The 20,175-nt window shown below is 51.6% G+C and overlaps 1 protein-coding gene and 1 pseudogene across 2 annotated transcripts; one reads left to right on the top strand and one right to left on the bottom strand.

The window, feature by feature from the left end:
• Positions 1 to 537: 537 nt before the first annotated feature.
• LOC123617022 (U6 spliceosomal RNA) lies at positions 538 to 636 on the bottom strand (annotated as a pseudogene).
• A 5,287-nt stretch (positions 637 to 5,923) lies between these two features.
• Positions 5,924 to 17,201, top strand: INSIG1 (insulin induced gene 1). Of its 2 annotated transcripts, none has more exons than XM_074366683.1 (6): positions 5,924 to 6,082; positions 6,722 to 7,133; positions 9,801 to 9,925; positions 11,077 to 11,243; positions 11,567 to 11,666; positions 15,460 to 17,201. In XM_074366683.1, the coding sequence occupies exons 2-6, from the start codon at positions 6,746 to 6,748 to the stop codon at positions 15,460 to 15,462; spliced, it is 783 nt and encodes a 260-aa protein (XP_074222784.1). In that variant the 5' UTR covers positions 5,924 to 6,082; positions 6,722 to 6,745; the 3' UTR covers positions 15,463 to 17,201. The 2 variants fall into 2 exon arrangements, with proteins under 2 accessions (XP_074222784.1, XP_074222783.1); XM_074366682.1 differs by having other exon boundaries at positions 15,339 to 17,201.
• The last annotated feature ends 2,974 nt before the right edge of the window (positions 17,202 to 20,175 follow it).

Below are 20,175 nucleotides of genomic sequence, written 5' to 3'. Positions count from 1 at the left end.
CCCTGCAGACCGTGTGAAATCCATCCAGACCCCAAGGAGGCTCTCAGCACTGAAAGGAGCTGTGCTTACTTCTAACCAGCTCCGCCCTCACTGCACGGGCGGGTGGCCTCTGCTCCTCCAGGAAACACTGAAACTGCTCGAAGGCAGCGCCCCAGCCCGCCACCGCCTGTGGTCCCTGGCCTTCCTCTGCAGGGCGCCCTCCAGGGATGACCTGTCCAGCCTCCGCAGGACTCTTCAGGTGATCTCCCACACTTTGTCCTCCTTTTTCTATGTCACTCTTTCTGCTGGAGGCTTCTGTCAGCATTTACATTTGTGTCTCTCTCACTTAGAAAGCAAAAGAAGACCCCTCCAGACCACGTTCTCCTCCAGCCCCTTCCTCCCCTCCTTGTCCACACTTGCGGGGTCTCCTTGGCACCTACCGAACCTCTTCCCAGGTCTGCATGGCCCCACATCACTGTGTCCTGCGGACACGAGCTGGTCTTTGTCTCTGCTGACTCTCCTTCCTGGAACACACCTCTCTGGATTTCTATTTTTTCCTTTAACGTGGAATACATCACGAATTTGCATGTCATCCTCGCTCAGGGGCCATGCTAACCTCTGTGTCATTCAAATTTAGTGTCTCTGCTGCCAAAGGGGGTCCCTCCCTGGGTTTCTTAACCACACAACGTCTTCCTGTGTTCGGACCTTGCTTCCCAGTGCCCTCTGTAGCCTCCTTCCCTCCCTGCTCCCCCAGGGTCACCGAGGCACACTCATTTCCCACCACGACGCCCCACCCCGCAACTCTGCTGGGCCCGTCCTCCGATGGCCCGGGCCGGCGCTGGCAGTGTCTCCCTGCCTGACTCACCAACAAGCTTCCACATCAAATGGTGGGTCTCTCAGCTGATCATGAATCTTCCACTTCCTTTCCCAGTGACTGATACAGGAACAGGCCCACAGGAACAGCTCTGGGCTGTTCCCACCAAGTGAGATTCCGACCATGTGCTCGCTGCTGGCTGTGGGCTGAGTCCCAGAATGGGGACAGCAGCGGGGGTTAATGACCCCAGGGCAAATCTGACCAGCTAGAGAAGGGAGACAGAAAGCTAAAAGACACTTTTCCTTTTCTTTTCCCAAAAGACTGTTCTTGCAGAACATGTTGGCTCTCCACAGGCCTGCCTGGAGGACAGCACCAGGCAGCTGAATGCGCTTCCGCGGACAGCTGCAGCCACGCGGATGAGGCGTCGTCTCTGTTTCCTCCTCCTCCTCTTCCCCTCACTCTTGCTGGGATGACACTTGCCAATGAAGTCTTAGCAAGTAAGCTAAGGCACGCCCCCCCCCCCACAGAAGTAGTGTCATCCTGCTATCAGAACGATGACACGCACGCTTCACACCCACTGGGATAACTAGAATCAGAAAGGCAGACAACGGCAAGGTTGGTGAGCACGTGGGGGAACCAGAACCCTCACACGCTACTGGTAGGAACACAAAGTGGAACAGCTGCTTTGGAAAAGAGTCCAGCAGATCCATAATGACAGAGTTACCACATGACGGGCAGGTCCACTCCTGGCAGCTCCACCCAAGAGACGTGAAAACACGTGCCCACACAGACACTCACACACCAGGCGTTTGTAGAAGCATTATTCATCATAGCTAAACAGGGAAAACAACGCACTGGTCCATCAGCTGGTGAACAGGTAAACAGAACGTGACTGTCTCCACACAATGGGGCGTTACTTGACCAGGAAGAAGTACTGACACGCGATACAGATGAGCCCTGAAAACATGACGCTAAGGGACAGAAGCTGGACACAAAGGACCACAGGTTGTATACTCCCGTTCATGCAGAACTCCAGAACCATAACCAGACTGCACAGGGAAACTGCACAGCCAGAAGGGGATCATGGTTGCCTAGGGCTGGGGAGTGGGGGCCGGGAGGGTGGACTGGGGGTGGGCAAGGAGGGTGACAGCTGAGGCACACAGTGTCTTTCTGGATCAATGAAAATGTTCTAAAACTGACTGTGGTGTTGGTTGCACAACTTTGTGGATATAATACTAAAGACTATTGAACTGTACACTTTAAATGAGTAAATTTCACAGCTTGTGAATTTTATCTCAATGAAGCTGTTAAAGTAGGATGATATGGAGGAGGGTGTAGCTCAGGGGTAGAGTGCGTGCTATATATAACGCCCAATGTCCTGGGTTCAATCCCCAGTACCTCCCTTAAAAATAAATAAATAAACCTAATTACCTCTCCCCTAAAAAAACAAACAAACAAAAAAGCAAAGAGAAAAAAAAAAAAAAAGGATGGCACAGTCTTTGCTGATTGACTTTGAAAAACATTCCTGCTCTCCAAAGGACCAGCTCTACTACATGCCAAGTACACTCCTATTTGCATTTTTTAAAAACACGCATATACATGATATGGAAAGTATCTGGAAATACACACCCCAGAAAGTTACACTAAGTGTCCCTAGGTGGGGGGATGGGACCTTTTAAAATATATTTTTCCATATTTTCTGAATGTTTTACAAGGAGCATGTGATGTTTTTCTATTAACAAATAATATAACCATCTACCCTATTTTAAAAAATATTATAAAGTTATTAACGTTATAATAAAAAGGATAGTAGGAACACAGACTAAGGCAGTAGATTGCTCACATGACATCTCAAAAGTCCTTAGAACACGCACCACCCACACCACGGTCCCAGGATTCACCTGTGTCTAAAAGAGCTAGTGAGTACTGTTACGTCAGTGAGTGACTGGGGAGAAGTCACGGCACTGGGTTTAGTTGGTAAACAACAGTAAATACTCCTTGTGCAATAGCACATCCATAATGATTAATACAGAGCAGGACACTTAAGAACTAAATGGTACCCTCATGAGCACACTTCCCCAGACACTTAGCTCAGAGTGACCAACTGGGGCTGCAGAGCATAGATCTCGTTATGTTCAACAGAGAGCCCACGTTGACTAGGGAAACTACATCAATAAAAGCCTCGCTGGAGATAATGGAATTTCAAACTCTCAAAACATTTGAACATGGTTTCAGTTACGGAAGCTGCGTTCTCCAAGAGAGCAAATTCAAATTCTTCCACGTCATTCCCCTGGACTGACTTCATTCATGGGACCAGACTCCAAAGGCACCTAGGCAAACCACACACACCTGGGGAGGCAGTGACAAACGCTACCTGAGACTGGGGCCACACTGACAGCCCTCGGCAGGGACCCAGCAGAACACAGCCCACAGGCAGCCCTCCCACAGGTCCACAGGGCCTCTGCGTGGCCCGGGAGGCCCCTGGTTCATAAAGTCTCAGCGTGGATACAAGAGGGATGGAGAGTCAGAGGCTGCCTGTACCAACATGGACTCAGGCAGAGGAAAAGGGTAATTGAGTGAGCAGACCTCAACACGCCAGTTAGCGAACGGACTGACAGCTCTCTTCCACATTGCAGACAGACAGCACAGGAGCCCACAAAGTCCTTTTATAAGGTATGCACTTGGACATAAGGGGTATTAGAACCGAAGGGTGCTGGGTCTGCATAGCTGGGCAGGATGGCAGGGGACAAAAATGAAGAAAACCACTTTAGATCCCAGGAGACAGATACACTGATTTCTGTGCTGTCAGGAATCCCTGTACATGGCAGCTCGGTACGAAAGCAAAGAGCTGTCACCCTGGCTTACGGGGCTCCATTTGTGTGGATAAACCAGGTTTTGAAAGCAGACGTGCTGAAGAGAAGCTTCCTGCATTTTCTGCTGTTTCCCAGTTGAATCCATGACATGCCTACACTTCAGGGTCAAGGCTGTGATGTACATGGATCTCTATGAGTTTAAGAGCTCAATCTGTAGCATACATAACAGGTTAAGACTGTCCGGGACTTAAGGCTGACGACGTGGTAGTGGAGACCCAGCACAGGCTTCTGGTGGCTGGACTGACTCTCAGCTACACAGTACCCATCCTGTTATCTACATGATCATACAGTGTGCCATCTCTTGTCTAGCCAGCGTCCTATCGGCTGATAGCTGGACAGCTTTTTATATTTTTGCTACCACAAAGTTCCAATGTTACTGTGATAGTATGTGTATACACACACACACATTTCTTCAGGCACTCATGCAAGGTGGAGCGGAGATAACGGCCAAGACCCGGATTCCTTGAAGTCAAAACTGCTCTGAACTTTGGGGAACAAAGTACAGAGTAGAGAATGGGGCAGAGAGAGGAACGCCTGGTTCTGTCCACCTGCAGGCAGAGCTGAAGATGGAACCCCTCCTCTCCATCCACTCTTGCTTTGTCTGGGTCATGCTCAAGAAATGAAGACAAGGCACACAGCTAGCAAATGCTGTCTTGATTGAACATAACCGTTCCTGAGCAATTTTCTATTCTAATCCATAGTGACGACACTTTTAATTTATGCTTTCACAGATCAGATTAAGTTCGTGCCAGGTTGGCATCATGTACTGGGGGTGGGACATCCATACAACCAGGCTGTGTCTGGTCTGTAAGGTGGAGGTGACAGAAAAGAGAAACTGGTACTGATGGCGGGGGGAGGGGAACAGTAACAAACTAACAAGGCAAACATCTTTACATAGTGCTTTCCATGTTTCCTAATGAAACACCATTATGGTTCAGGAAAGGCGAACACATCCACTGCAAGCATTACTCTTCAGTGAAGACTCCTGGGTACCATTACAAATTCCTGTCAATCCTCCCCCTGCACCTCCCTCCAGAATGAAATACAGATACCTCAGGAAGATGTTTCAGGGTTTTTTTTTTTAAACTTCTGGCATAAAGCGACAAACCCTAATGTTGAAAATGCCACACAACGTGGTATTTCAGGCTGCCTAAACCTGCGGGGTCTCTTGGCCATGAGGTTTGCTACTGAGAGCACAAACATCCCCCCAGTCTCTGCTCACCCACAAACACCACAAAAGACCAGACTTTCTCTATCGTCGTTCACACACATCTTAAATAACGTGCTCTTGGCTCAACAAGATGTGGGTTTTCAGTTGGCATGGGGCCTGCCCTCCTGTTTAGGTGGCGTGGCCCACATAGCAAACAGGATACACATATACCACATCAACAAGATAAAACTTAATTTTCCTGACTGGTTTCCATGGTTTGTTTTCCAATGGGAGGAAAGGCGATTAGAAACTAGAAGACATTACTTTATGAATGAAACTTTTATCATTTACATTTTCACAAAGGGTCTTATGTGAAAAAAAGGTTTCTGAACCACTCTGGTGTCTGGGAGACATGAAACATCCTTCGTGTTTGACATACATCCTTGCACACGTAATAAACAACTCCTGTCTCCGGGCCCTGACTACGAGCCAGCACCTTCTGGTCACTGCTTGCACGGACCTGCCTGAAATCAGCAGGCGTGGTGACCATCCGGAGGCTCGGGACGTGGAGGAGAGGTCGCAGCATCATCAGGAGACACGCAGGTGCAGAGTGACCAAGCGGACGGCCTTCCCCAAGGGGACGCTTACGAACGGGCCACGCCTGGGTGAGGATCTGGACCCAGGGTGTGCAGCCCGCGGACGCCAGGCCCGCGGCTGCCGAGGGCTGGAAATCGCCCTCCGCCGCCGTCCGGGCGGAACCTGCGCGGGGCGCTCTCTGCCGGCTCCGCTCTTCCCCTCCCGCCCCCGCCGTCCGGCAGTCCGGCCCCGCCAGCCACGGCCAGCCCCAGCCGTCCGTGCCTCCGTCCGGCCCCCGCCCACCCCGAGCCCCGGCAGTCCCGCCCGGCGCCGCCAGCCCGCCGTCCGTCCGCCCGTCCGCGCTCCCGAGCCAACGCGCCGGGCGCGGGGCGGCGGTGGCGTGTGATGACGTCATATGGGCCGCCCGCCCCCGATTGGCCGCGGAAGCCTCACCAGACCCCGAGCGGACGGGCGCGCGGGCGGGGCGGGGCCCGCGGAGGCCACGCCTCCAGGCGCGAGGGCGGGGCGGCGGGCCGGACCGGGGTCACGTGAGCCGGACCCCCGCCGCCTGCCTTATAAGCTGCGCCGCGCGCCGACCGCCGCGGGCCCAACTCCAGGCGGTCTGGGCCGCGACTACCCCTCTGCGGTCTCCTCCGTCGGCGAGCCCGCGGGCGGGCCCCCCTCGGCCAGGTACGCGGGGCTCGGCAAGGGGACCGGGCCGGGGGCGGTGGGGAGGTCCGGGGGCGGGTCGGGCGGGGATGTCGAGGTCCCGGCGCCTCCACTCCTAGCAGCCGCCCCTCCAGGCGGCCTTCCGTTGGGGCCCTCGGCACCAACCTTCGGGCCTGAACGCATGCCCAGATCCCAGCCCCAGCCTCGGAGATGGGGGCTGCACCCCCAAGCCCGTGTTGGCCCGGCTAGTGCTTCTCTCCGTCCAGGAGGGCCCCAGTAACTTGGGCTCTGCCTCCTGCAGACAGACGAGGTCTGGAAAACTTGTACTGGACGGGCCAGAACTTCAGAGCTTACGGAGAGGGGCATCGCCGCAGGACCTTAACACTCAGGTGTACCTAACACCTGGCTGCCGCTGAAAGCAGCCTGTGCACCCCCCAAGGTGGGGCGTGTGGGCAGTGTCCTTGCAGTCCCGTCCCCGTGGTCCCTGCCCGTGGGCTGCCCCCGAACCCGCTCTCTGAGGGACTTGAGGGCTTTCCTGGACGTGCCGGCAATGAACCTGGGCAGAGCCCTCCCTCTGACTGGGCCTCCCTGGACCTGGACCTGCTGTGTTTTGGAAGTGAACTTGATGGGGATTCCACCTCTCCACCCTTTTTCTTGCAGGAAAGCCCGTCAGACTGGTGGCTGATGCCTAGACTGGACGACCACCTCTGGAGCTGTCCCTGTGCTAAGGGTGTGAAGCACAGAAGCCACCTGAGGGCCGGTGCCGGAGGACTGGAGGCCAAAGTGGGAGAAATGACTACGTCCTCAGTGTCCGGCCCCTCTCTGCTGGTGGCCCACGGTGCCGGGGGCACTGACCCTGCCCCCGGGCCTCAGAGCTCTGGCTTGGGGGGCCACAGCTGGCACCACCACTTGCTGCAGAGGAGCCTGGTGCTGTTCTCAGTGGGGGTCGTCCTGGCCCTGGTGCTGAACCTGCTGCAGGTCCAGAGAAATGTCACCCTGTTCCCTGAGGAGGTCATCGCCACTATCTTCTCCTCTGCCTGGTGGGTTCCTCCCTGTTGTGGGACGGCAGCTGGTGAGTAGAAATGAAAAACGTATGTTTGGTTAAGAACGTTTTTCAGCCTCTGAGGACCATTTATTTGAAAATGGGACCATCCACAAAGGAAAAGTGTACATCTCCAGTGACCGTGTTTAGGGAAGGAAGGAAGGAGAGGACAGTGACCCTCCCAGCTAGTCTCTGGAGGCCAGAGGAAACCCGGGGATGGACACGAGGTGGGGCGAGAACTGTCTGTGCCAGGCTGGCCGAGGTCCTTCCCTCCTACTGACCTGGCCCTGAGGACAGCGTTGGGGGAGCCCCGCAGCTGTCATCCTAAGCACGCCGCCCGGATTGGCCGCGGGCGGAACTGGTGAGCGGCGGGACTGAAGTGCGATTGGCTGCCCCCACCAACACGCTACACTTCTGGGTGACTGAAAACAAACCGTCACGTGGGCTGGGTGGGCAGAGCTGCTGGCCTCCCTCACTTCCTTTTTCGGGATGGCCCAGTGAACGTGGCCAAAGCCAGGCTTTCCTCCCAAAACTGCTGGGCCCTGTAGATGACGTTGGTAGGGAAAAGGAACCCCTGTTCAGAGTTTAGATCTTAGTACACTCAACCAGCCACAAAACACAACCCAGGATCAACAGTCTATAAACTGTGAACAGGTGGATTTTTTTTTTTTTTGAGTAGAATTTCTTGGTTATTTGGCCGGTTTTATAAAAATGCCAAAATGATCTCGGCCCAGAAGAGCACTCAGAACTTGTCTGGACGCACAGCATTCATTGATTTGTCTGGTGCTTGCTGTTTCAAGTACCGAGTGAGCAGACCAGCCCCTGTGGGGCATCCCGTGGTCGGCAGGCAGGACAGGTGCGGACCTAAGTGACTGCAGTACTGCAGGAGGGGCGCCCTCCTGTGTGCTCTGTGACTGATGGTCATGGACGGCTTACCTTGTGTTTTATGTGCTCTGCATTAGTCCTTACAGCAGTCCTCTGCTATAGCTCCATTTTACAGACGTAGAAACTGAATTACAGACAGGTTAAGCAACCATGGCCAAGGGGACACAGCAGAGTGGCCCGCTGTTCATAACTACCTGCCTCCCCCATGGAGTCTGGGTGTGTCCCCTGCACTGTAGAAATATGCTGCCTTCTGGGCAGACTCACACCAAACAGCAGGGAAGCCCCAGGCTTGGAGCTGGAGAACTGTGTTCCAGCCAGGACACATCAGAGGAGGGGTGCTGTGCTTACCAGGCAGTGGGTAGAAATGTTTTCACCTTTGTTCTCAGAAAGACAGCATCCTGCTTTGTTTTTCTAAATTCTAAGTATAAGGTTATACTATTAAGAATAGTTTTTGAGAAGCAGATCTAAGTGCAGAATTTTATTTTTCATCCCATTTGGCACAGTAGTTTCTTTCTCTGAATCAAAAACTTGATCTTAAAACCACTGAACCATTTTAGTTTAGGCTATCTTTGTAATTGAAGCTTCAAGGAATTCCAGGGATATCTGAAACACAATTGCTCATACCCTACTTCCTTTTTTTAACCATCAGTTAAGAGTATAAGGGAAAAATTCCTTAGTACATTTCCACCTATTTAGCTTTCAACCTTAAGGGCAAGAATAAGTTATAGTAACTAAAGTTACAGAATTGTTTGATTCCATTTTCTGAAACGCCAAAATTAGAACTTGATAAAATGTAATATGAAATTGAGACAGAATCTTTCATCAAATGTTTGGCTAAAACTGTGTTTCTTTCTCTGTTCAGGAACCTAAAATGGTTCCCTCTTTCGTGGACACCAGGTGTAGCTCCTGCCTGGCTCAAACCGCAGTACCTGGGCGACTTTATGTAGTGAGCTTGTGTCCACAATTGGGCCCCCGGTCTGCACCCCACCAGTCACCACGCGCCCTCTTCTCTCTTGCTTTTATTTTTCCATTTTCTCTCATGGAATGCCAGTGTCTGCCCTGACTGAATTCTCTGTGAATCCTGTTTCCGGGAAAATTTGCTCACTATTCCAGACCACGGCAAGCTCTTCCTCCTCTGTCTTCTAGTTACATAATCCTCATCACTTTACACATGAGGCAACAAACACGAAGAGCCAGGTTCCACCAGGTGAACTGGGAGCGAGGCCTTGTTCCTGTGCCTGGGCTCAGGGACCGCCGAGCGTGGTTGTCCAGTGCCCCACGGGTGATGCCCAGGGCATGCTCAGGGGCTCCTGCAGAAAATGCTGTAACCCATTAACCGTCAAGTGCAGGGCCACCCTCTGGGAATGTGGCTTTTGTGACCCAGAGGGCAAAGTCAGAGCAACACAAAGGTGCCCAGAATCGGTGCGAGTCTGAGGGATGTCAGCTTATGCTGTGGCCTCACGGCACTGGTGGACGCTCACCTCTGCACTGTAAAATGGAACGACACTGACACAAACACAAGGCCAGCTGCGCAGGTGTTTGAGTGTTTTGTAAGTGAGTAATGAACCCCCTGCTCTGTCCCTTCCATGGTTCAAACCAAAGAACTGCGGTTTTATTTTAAATGTTTCAAAACAGTGTGATTTTTTTGTTGTTAGTACTCAAGGAGAACAAAAATGTAAAATCTGTTTAAATTTGAGTATTATACCGTAGCTGGTAAATCTTCTAGGAAAAGGAGTGGTTTAGTAGCTGCTGCGTGGAAACCACGTCACTTTAAGCTGGCAGCGCTGACGCCACCTCTTCCTTCCCGCACAGCTGTGGTCGGCCTCCTCTACCCCTGCATCGACAGTCGCCTCGGAGAGCCACACAAGTTCAAGAGGGAGTGGGCCAGCGTCATGCGCTGCGTGGCGGTCTTTGTCGGCATCAACCACGCCAGTGCCGTATCCTTCCATGGCTGTGCCCCCCGGGGCAGTGTCTTACCTTACACATCGGGTGTTCTGTTACTTTTAGTAAATGTCTGTTACCCTCCTGGTGACTTGGACAGTCTTCTTCCGAGTGCAACTTCAGAGTGTGTTGCCCAGTTTGCTCTAAGCAGAATTTTCAGAGTGGTTTTTGGAGTCTTTTCAGTTCATTTCAGGGAACAGTTCAGTAACACCAGGACCAGAGCGGACGCCCCGTCTCTCCTCCCTTTTTTGGTTTGGAGTTTGTTCCGTAAATTCTACCTTAAACATACTTCCATTGTGAAGACCTGGCTCCTTGGCCCAGTAAGGAGCTGTGTCTTCCAGAAGGTTGAGGAGAAGCCTGGCTGTGAGCACGGAGGTCCCAGGGCCAGTCAACAGCGGCGCCCTCTCGAATAGGGTTCTTAGTGGACGCAAACTCCAGGGTGCAGCTGGGCACGCCTAGGTGGACAGCATTACACAAATGTACATAGTGCAGCTTTCAGAAAATGGGCCATAGGTTACTAGGTCTCAAAAGATTTACGGTTTCCTTTAGTACAGCTAGATTATATTTTTAAATCTTGGAGAAAGGCATTTTTAGAGTTACTGCTTCTTAAATCTGCTCCACTCCAATTTTAATGATGAGAATGTCAAAAAGGAGTATTAGAAGATATCTTGGCTCTGACAGATTTGTTTTGTCAGAGTTGATAAGTGTGTCGTGATCAAGCCAGCTGCGTGTCCACCAGCTGAGTTGTGGTGAAGGCCACTGTGATGAGGTGTCTGCTTCTTGCAGACGTGGGGCGAAGACTGTGCTTGCTCAGTTCAAATTACTAATAAAAAAAGAAGTAAAAGTGGGGCTATAGAAGACTTGCTAGTAAAATACGTTGATTTGTGGCTGAAATCCCTGTAGAATTTTCTGTGTGGCTTTCGGAAAGTTTACTTGTAAAGTCGAGTTTGACCCAGTGATGCCGGAGGCGTTCCATGTCATCTTGATCATGGCAAGGCAGTCTTGTGTCCAGCAAGGCCTTCCTGCGGCTCACTGGGCAGCTTCTGTGGATGGAGAGCTGTGTGGTGCAGACGCGTCGGCCCTGGGGGTTGTTTGGTTTTGGTTGTATTAAAAAGTATTAAACTTTTCCTTAACTCTGTGTCACCAGAAATTGGATTTTGCCAATAACGTTCAGCTCTCCTTGACGCTAGCGGCCCTGTCTTTGGGCCTTTGGTGGACATTCGACCGTTCAAGAAGTGGCCTCGGCCTTGGGATCACCATCGCTTTCCTCGCCACTCTGATCACCCAGCTGCTGGTGTACAACGGTGTCTACCAGTAAGCACGTGCCCTCAAACATCACCGCCAGCTAGAAGCTGTTACCTGACTTATTAGGACTGCCCACTAGGCTGGGGTTATTATCTGTGTCTAGTGACATAACTTTAGGCATGAAACTCTCAGAAACACTGCTTGTCATTGATCCACGTGTTAAACATGCACTGTCTGTAAAGGTTGTAAGCATAAAGGAAACCTGTGTGGATGTAACACACCTGATGTGGAGGAAAACCAGGCAGTCACGGTGGACACAGTGTTGAGGCGTTGTTGGCGGAGCGGGCACCGGGGAGCCGGCTGCGCGGGCTCACGTCTCCCTCTCCCTCCAGGTACACGTCCCCAGACTTCCTCTACATCCGCTCCTGGCTGCCCTGCATCTTCTTCTCGGGAGGCGTGACAGTGGGAAACATCGGGCGGCAACTGGCCATGGTATGTGAGGTTGTCGCCTTCGCGCTGACGCTGGTTTTCAGCCTGAGACGCTTGCTTTACATAGCACATTAGAATTGGTGTTGGTGCCTAGCTGAGACTCAGTAGCAACAATTATTCAGAAAAGAGTGTATTTTTTTTTTTTTTAAATAGGGACAATGCCCAGGAACTTCTTTGCTAAGTTATACAGACTCCGGGATTCAGGGATCTGTCAACTCAGGGAGGGCTGGATGGGAACTAGGGTCCTGGTGCCGCCCTCACGGCACAGACACGTTCAGCAGCTCTTCTGAGCTGCCGCTCCCGGGGTAACTATCGGGAAAAGGCGACTGAAATGGCTGAATGAACCATTTATAATGAGTTCCCTCCCTGCCTTCACGCGGGGCAGACGATACCAGGGAAGGGCGTAGGACCTGGGGGGGGGGGGCCTGGCTCACTAAGGGGGAACCCACAGGCACCGAGCCGTTTCGCGGAGCCAGGAAGCCGGACAGAGTCAGAGATCACTTAGTCATTCTTTTCTGGAGTTGAAGGTCAGCACGTGAGCACTTTTGTAAAAGAGAAGGAAATGTGGATGTTTATTTAACGGTTATCTCAAGTAGACTTTGACTCAGAGGCTTAAATAAAATGAACCGAAAAAGAAGCTGTAGTCTTACAAGAAAAAGGAACTGAGCGTTTGCCTCTGAGAGGAATGGTTTCTCGATTGGGCTTCTTCAGAAACTTGTCTTGGTCCCTCCTCCGTGCCGGCTGATGCTCGTGAGAGCTGAATCTGAGGCTCCTTGGCCGTTCACAGAAACAGAAACTGTTCAGAGGGCGGAATTCATAGTGTGTTGCCTGGGCTCGTGGGTGTGGATTGTCCTTCCCTTCCTCCCTCTGTAGTCCTTGACGATCTGCCGCCAAAACAAGACTCCACTGAGAAAGCTTGTTTCTCGCGTCCCCTGATGAGTCAGAGGACTTGGCCCTTTTTCCGCAAACACTGTGGTCACGCGGCCTCGGGGCATGTGAGCGGCCCCTCCAGGCGCCGGCTCCTCTCCCGGCGCCCACCGCGCTGGTTCAGGGTAGGACGAGCCAGCGCAGGGACCGTGTTGGTCTGAGGTTTGTGTTTCAGTGCTGCTCAGTGGAAGGCTTCTAGTCAGGCTTAAGGGGTGAACTGTCTCCAAGCACGTGACTCTTCACAGACTTAAAACAGACGACATTCAGCCAGTTGATTGTTAGACCTTTGGGAGGACGGCTGGGCTGCACCGTTAGACGTTTACGATGCAGGGCTCTGAGCCAGCTTCAGTAAACGCACATCTTTTTGATAGAGGTGGAAGCTTCATGTCGTGCACAAGCTCCCCACACCTGGAGGGGGAAGGAGACTCAGGAGAGCGGTGTGGTCACCCCTTTCACGGTGACACTGCGGGGAGGGAGTTTCGTCAGCCATCCTTCCATCCCTTGCAGACATTTTTGTTTTTTGAAAAGATGGTTGAAAGTTTTAAATATCACTTCAAACAGATAGTTGGTATAGCTGTAATTCTCCTTAAGCTTTTTCATCGTTTTTATTTAAAATTGGGGAAAAGCTCCCTCTGTCCAGCCTGATGTCTGCCTTTTTGTTTCTTCTTCCATCCCTCAAAGTGTCTGTGATCGAGTCTCTCCTGAAAGCACTGGGGAGAATCTAGCAAATCGTGGAGGGTGCCCTGCACGCTTTTGTATTTGTGACCCGGAACTTTTAGCCTTAGAAATGCTCATCCTCTTACCGCGGTTTTGTGGAGTCTTGAAAGTTTGGGCTATGACAAAGCATCTTTCTTGTCCGAGAAAGTCTTTAAAAAGAGCAAGTTAAACATTCTCTTTTTAAAGGAGTTGGGGTGCTTCTTTCAAAGAAATGAAAAAAATTAACAGCTTACTTATAAAGTGAGCTCTACTCTTTGTTCGGAATTTTAAAATTATTTCCACCCTAAAAACCCAGGCAGTGGCTCGGTGTCCTCGGGCTGTGCCCACGCAGGCCTTTGCTCCCAGTGCAGCCCTCCCTGTGGCCCTCACACGGAAAGTGCAACTGGCCTGGTGCATTAGGGGCAGCGTTTAAGAATGAATTCTTGGTTTAAAACTGGCATCTTCACCAAGTAGAGCTTCTGTGATGGGAGGTGACAGAGCAGAGGAGATGAAGGTCTGAAGGTGAGGAGACCGGGGTGGGCGCTGGTCAACACTGACCAAAGCTGGCTGAGCCCAGTGGGATGTGAGGCTCCTGGTCTACCTGGTGACGCCCCGCCCCTCGCCACATGCTGCTGCGTCAGGCTCCCTCATGCTCCTCTGGTCACGTGACCATGGTTCCTGCCCTCAAAGGGAAATGTAATTACTTCAAGGTAGCCAGGCCCCAAACCTACAAGTTGGCCTTAGGTGGTTTGAGCAGCTTTTCCTGTGCGGTATTTGCTGTCAGTCTGAGTCTTAACATCATTTTACAGAATCTGTATTCATTGCACTTTGTAGCTTCAAGCCTTTTGTCAGAAAAAGTAAGGCTTCCAGCTGCCCCAGCGAGGAGTGTGGCCCTGCTTCCTGGAGCCCAGGCCCCGGGACGCCGGGTTACAGCCCTGCTTCCCGGGCAGGTGGAGCTGAATTTGCTGTTTCTGTGTGAGATTCAGCAGCTAAAGGTAGTTAGTAACATTATCGGTTTTGAGGGCTGCACTGGCTACACCTGAGGTGTTGTGCTAAACATTTCATTGCCAGCTGATTTCATCCTGTAACAGCAGTTTGGAGGTGGGGAAATGGCAGGTCAGGGAGGCCGCCCCGCCCACCTGCATGGTTGCAGAGCGGGACTGGAACCTCGGGTCTTGGGACCACGTAGCCTCCTCTGCCCTCCGTCCTAGAAGCAGATGCTGTGTGGGTGCTGCTCTCGGGCAGCTCTCCTGGAGTCAGCTTGTCAGTTCCTCAGAGTCCGAGCACCCCAGGGCAGGAACCAGCCCCCAGCTCGCAGCATGGCTGGTCTGTAGACTGGGGCTCCTCCACCTCCTCGGGAAGCAAGAGGAAAGACTGCGTCAGGGGAGAAGGTTCCCCCTGAGGTGCATCTGCCCTCCGCTGCTCTGTGGCCTCAGGAGAGCCATCTGATCTTGGGCCTGCCCCTCCATCAGTGAACCGCTGTCCTCTGGGGATAGACTGGGCAGGGCCTGGAGGGCAGTAACAGGTGCAGGTCAGGTGAGAAGCGAGTGTGGACCCGGATTCTGAGCTGTGAAGCTCTGTCGGTGAAAGCATTCCGGAGCGAGATCTGCTTCAGATGTCTGTCTCACAAGACTGCTGGTAGGGTGAGTTATGGCGGAGAAACCAGGTGTTCATTTGGTCTGTGGCAAACACCTTCCTTTCCCCAGACAGACAAACTGACTTACAGAAGAGACAGTGCTCCTTTGGCTGCAGAGTGAGCAGATGGGCGACCCTGTGCTCTCAGTAGCCCCAGGCTGCCACTCGGCTTGGGGGCTGCGCCCCGCCCGCCTCACTGCTCTCAGTGGACAGGTGGCTCCTGGCCTGGGCCAAGGAGGACATCCCATTGGGGTTGTCGGAGCGTGTTTGCTGTTCTGCATTTCTTATCTCCATCATCTTATCCCAGTCAAGGGAATTTTTCATCGTTCACTTTTTCGGGTCCACTTCCTTGCTAGTTAGAATATGTGTACAGTTAGTGCTAATTTTCTCTTGCTGTTTTTCTCTTTTCGCACGTAGGGTGTTCCTGAAAAGCCACACAGTGATTGAGTCTTCAAAGCCACTGATCCTGAAGAATCACAAGATTTGGGAAGAAAATCTGTGAGACTGGATTGTGACAAAGGTTCCCTTTTTTCCTCAGTGATGTATGTGGACTGGGCTGACTGCAGGCGACCCTGGAGAAGGTGCCATCTCTTCTGGAACAGCAGGGCGGGAGGAGGGACCGCTCGCAGTGAGGCGCTGCCATGCCGGCGGCCCCGGAGGTGCCAGAGCTGGGCCGCCGGCCGCAGGGTCCCCAGGATTCGGTTTCATTCATTATTAAAACAAGTTGCCATACTTCAGGGCCTCGAAATGAAGCCTAACTACCAGCTCTGGTTTCGTACCGGTGCCCGGGGGGGTAGCTCGATGGTGCTTACAGAGACGAAGAGTGGTACTATAGGAATATTACTGATCCAAAAGATTTTTAAAAATAGGGTTGTGTGAAAAAAGAGGTGGCAGAGGGGCAGCGTAGGGAGGCCAGGCTCCCGTGGCCGCGCGCGTCACAGTGCAGGACGGGCCTCCCGGTCCCCCCAGGGTTTCGTGCAGACAATCTGACTGCGGCTGGGCCGTGAGGGGTCCTCGTCCTGCACTGTGACGTCCTGGACTTTCCACCTCCGTTTGCGGTCCACCCAGAAGCCCCAGTCGTCCAGGAGGAAACCACTGTCTGCCGTGTGTCTCAGTCTTAGGAGCCAGGACTGTCTGTTGTTCCTTTGATGCTTTGGGACAGAGGTGACAGTTTTTTCTCACAGCCCTATAGGATTTGCAATCTGTGATTGCCTTGTAGAAAGAAGAGTGCATATGTCACTGCATTAAACATTTGGTGTTTCTAAATACGCAAAGACGTGTGAGCACAATGTATTCATTTAATGGCATAGACCATGTTAGACCCAGCTTGCAAGTACTGGGTCTTCAACTTGAAGTGCAATGTATATGAAAACCAATCTGAGCCTTGTATTCTCTTAAATATTTATTTTTTTTTAACGTATAAGATGGTAAGGAGGGTTCTCCATTTCAGTGCTGCATGGAGGCAAATCCAGCAATAATTTCTCTCGGCCGCGAAGTTACTTTGTTGTTTGCCCTCCACTCAGCTCTGGTCCTTTGAAATACTCCAGTTCTGTGGGTTTAGTAAAAGCGTCATTTTTACTTACGAATTTACCTTTTTGTATTTTGCAATTCAAATGTTTTTGGTTGTTTCAAATTCTGCGAAAGTGGTGTGATGAAAGACTCCTTTACAGCAGCAGTGGGCAGTCAGCGGGCCGGGTGCCATGGCTGTGAGAGGCGGCCGCGGCTCCACTCACATGATGGTCCTGGTTGCGGTTTGGTTTTTGTTTGGAGGAAAATATCCTGGAGTAAACTTTAGGTTGCTGTAGCTAATTTGTCCTAGAGGAATTTTGTTTAAAAGAAAGTGGGATCATACCAAACTTTGCAATGATCCCTTATACATTTTCTGAAAACCAAAATGAATGATCAGCTATGCGAAAAGATTTTTCAATGAACATGTCAGCATTTTATGAACAACCAGAAGTTATTAGATAAAAGCAGTAATTGAATCAAATATACTTGATCGTGCACGGACGAGTATTTTTTTTCTCTTAAACTGGAAACAAATTTATATCTGTTGGAAACAATGTAGCCAAAAGATACGGATCTGAAGAAACTTTGTTGCCGATACTTCATAGCAAGTATATGAGCCAAAGTGATTTGAGTTTGTAAAATGTAAAATAGTACAAAAAATTTGCACTATACCAGATTTGAACATCTAGTGAAATTCACATTCATACTAAGTTTTCAGCATTGTGTTCTTTTGCATTCATTTTTTTACTTTTATTAAAGTTTCAAAACCAACCATTGTATTTAAAGGCTTTTCTTTAAAAGGGTTGAGGATTCTCTGTGTAGGATGTTTGAAATTGGAATGAAAGAATATTTTATAGCTCTTCAAAATTTACTAAGTTTCAATACAACCATTTCTTGGGGAAAATATTTTTTTCTTACAGTTTAAAGTGACAGGTAGAAGCCCTGTGTAACCTCCTTCAGTCCCCTCAGGGCCTGGCTCTGCCCTCTCCCAGGAGTGCTCTCCTTGGTCTTAGAGTGAAAGGGCCCCTTCTCTCTGTTCTGGGGCGGGTGTGTGTGTGTGTGTGTGTGTGTACATCAGAGGGCAGGACCCTCCAGCCTCCCAGCAAACAGCCCAGGAAGAAGGTGGAGCATCCTGACCAAGTAACAGCTGGCATCACCAGAAACCCTGGTAACAAGCGGCACATCCAGGGACCCCGAGTAACAGCCAGCACGTCAGAGGGGCAGCATCTTGGCTGAGGCGCGCGTCCCTGGGTGCCTGCTGGGTGGAGAGCCGTCCCAGCTGACTCTGGAAGGTGTTGTGCCCCCCACCCCGCACGGTGCCCTCCCTGCACGGTCTCTGCACAGCTCTGCAGGATGCGCTCCACCGGGGCAGGGCGCTTGGCGGGGCTTTCATCACGGCTCAGGCAAAAACAGGCCCGCAGGGCCAAGCCGGGGAGTAGGCTGAAGGCACCGCCCAGAAAGGGCAGGGTGCGTGCTGTTTCATTCTCTCTAGAGAAGAAGGGACCACACAGGGTGGCACCTGGAGCGGCCTGGGGAGGCTTCCCAAGAGGCTGGGCACCTGGGAAGGTGAAGGGTTCCCGGGAAGAGGTACTCAGGAGCCGCCCTCCTGCAGGTGCTCGGCAGGGAAGCCTAAGAGAAACCCCTCTGGGGAGGAGGAAGGGCTGGGCCTGAGCTGCGGCCCCTGCTCTGCTGACTTGCTGGGCCTGGCACAGACTTCCCAGAAGGCAGCCCTGCGCCCGCGGAAAGGGAGGACGCCCAGGGCCCATGGCACTGATCGTGGAGAAATCTGCCTGATGATACTCAGCCTAGTACATTTTATAATACAGTCCAAGCCCACACGCTTCTCCTACATGGGACGCAAACCTGCTTATGTACGGAAGATGCAGGGCTGGTACCCTGCCCTCACCACACAGACTTGATTTTGCCTGAGATTAATCCAATTTACGTGGCTCCAACACGTGGAATGCCCACGCCCAACTAGTCCAAGCCTGTGTTTCAGAGTAAGTTTGGAGAGTGAAACAGCTCCCTGGACTTTTTCTGGTCTGGATTACCCCACTTCACTAAAGGGAAGGCATGTAATTCACAGTGGGCCTCCCTGTCCAGCCTCATCAGCGGCGTGAGCAAGGCTGAGGGAACAGGGACTTGGGATGGACCAGGGCGCTGTGCTTAGCCGGTTCTCAGAGGCTCCTGAGATCTCATCTGAGGAGTGTCTCTGGCAGTTAGTCTGAAGACTTAAATTAGACATAACTGAGTCATCTGGTGCCCAGGGGCCACCACCCTCGAATTACAGATACTCGTTTTACCTTGGTGTAAAAAGAGGGGAGGGGAGCAGGAACAAATCTGAATTCGCCTCTGCTACTTCATGTTCTAAAAGAGAACTTCTGCCAACAGTGTTCATTTTCTGATGATCTCTTTGTAACAAGGTAACCGGCAGATACAGTCTTAGAGTAGGAATATACTTTTGGAAAGCATTAATGTAAAATATTAATAAAGATATTAGAATTCAGCTCCAACACATTATCTTATGCAGTAAGCAGCTGGCCCACCACCCACTGCTCTACCTTCAGGCCCGCCCTGAGAGAGGAGGCAGGCTGATAAGCAATAAATTAGCCTTGGGGGGGACCTCATATTGATCCCTAAAGCAGCCAAAATATTCAAAGAAAGATGTATTAACCCTGCATCCAAGTCCTAGGTCCCAAATCTAGTGCTCTGTGGATTTTCTCCCTAAGAGTCACCCCTGAAGAGTGCCTTACCTGAATGTAAGTGCTGGCATAAGCCACTGGCTCTGGAAGGAGTGGAAGGGCTAGATGGTGCCCTCGGGGTGGGAGTTCCAGTCCCAGTTTGTGACTGCAGACAGAGCTGTGGGTGGCGAGCAGCTCTGCACTGCACTTTTCATGCACAGAGTATTCCTAGGGCGCTGGCACTGTCTCACAAGTCCTCCACGGTTTTGGCTGTTCCAGTGACGCACACTCTCCAGTTCAGGAACATGAGACGGTCGAGAAAGATGAAGTTAAACATCCACTAAAGTAATGTCTTCACGAGAACCAAGCTCTTCATGTTTTTCCTTTGTCTTCTCTCAGGTAGGTTTTCCATGTAAAATTATAGAGTTTTTTCTCATTCATCCTTCAGACCTCAGCCCAGAGTCTCCAAGGCCCATCTGGCTGTTCCAGCCATGCTGTGCTCTGGTCCGCCCTCAGCTGTGAGTCCCCGAGGGGAGGACTGGCTGTCTTCGTCCTGCTCTTCCCTCAGCCTCAGGGTCCAGCTCCTCGTCCACAAACGCCTGAGGAAGAATGTGGGATAAATCACTCACTCATCCATCCATCAGTCATTCAACAAACGTTCTCAAGCACCTGTTGCCTGATAGGCAGCAGGCACTCTGGCTGCCCACTGTCGTATTTGCTGCCTCTCCCAATGTGTGATCGCCAACCTGCTGTGAAACTAAGGTTGTTAAGGTCACTCATAAAATGAGAGCTCTGAGTATAGCCGGGAGGAGGGTCCTCCAAGTAAAGTTTGATGATTTTTTTTTGTTGTTTGTTTTCTAATTGGAGGTTCTGAGGATCGAGCCCAGGACCTCCTGCATCCTAGACTGTGCTCTACCAGTGAGCTATAGCCTCCCCGCCACCCACTTTTTTCTTTTTGGTGCTGAAATCCAGGAGTGAATCACAGTAAAGTTTTAGTGCGGGCGCAGTTTCCAACAACAACATCGCTTTACTTTCCTCACCAGCCCCCAGATGAGGGTCTTACT

Source organism: Camelus bactrianus, chromosome 7 (assembly GCF_048773025.1).
Source record: "Camelus bactrianus isolate YW-2024 breed Bactrian camel chromosome 7, ASM4877302v1, whole genome shotgun sequence".
Taxonomy (NCBI): domain Eukaryota; kingdom Metazoa; phylum Chordata; class Mammalia; order Artiodactyla; family Camelidae; genus Camelus; species Camelus bactrianus.
The sequence above is the reverse complement of the archived record's forward strand: the minus strand, read 5'-3'. Positions and strand labels throughout refer to the sequence as shown.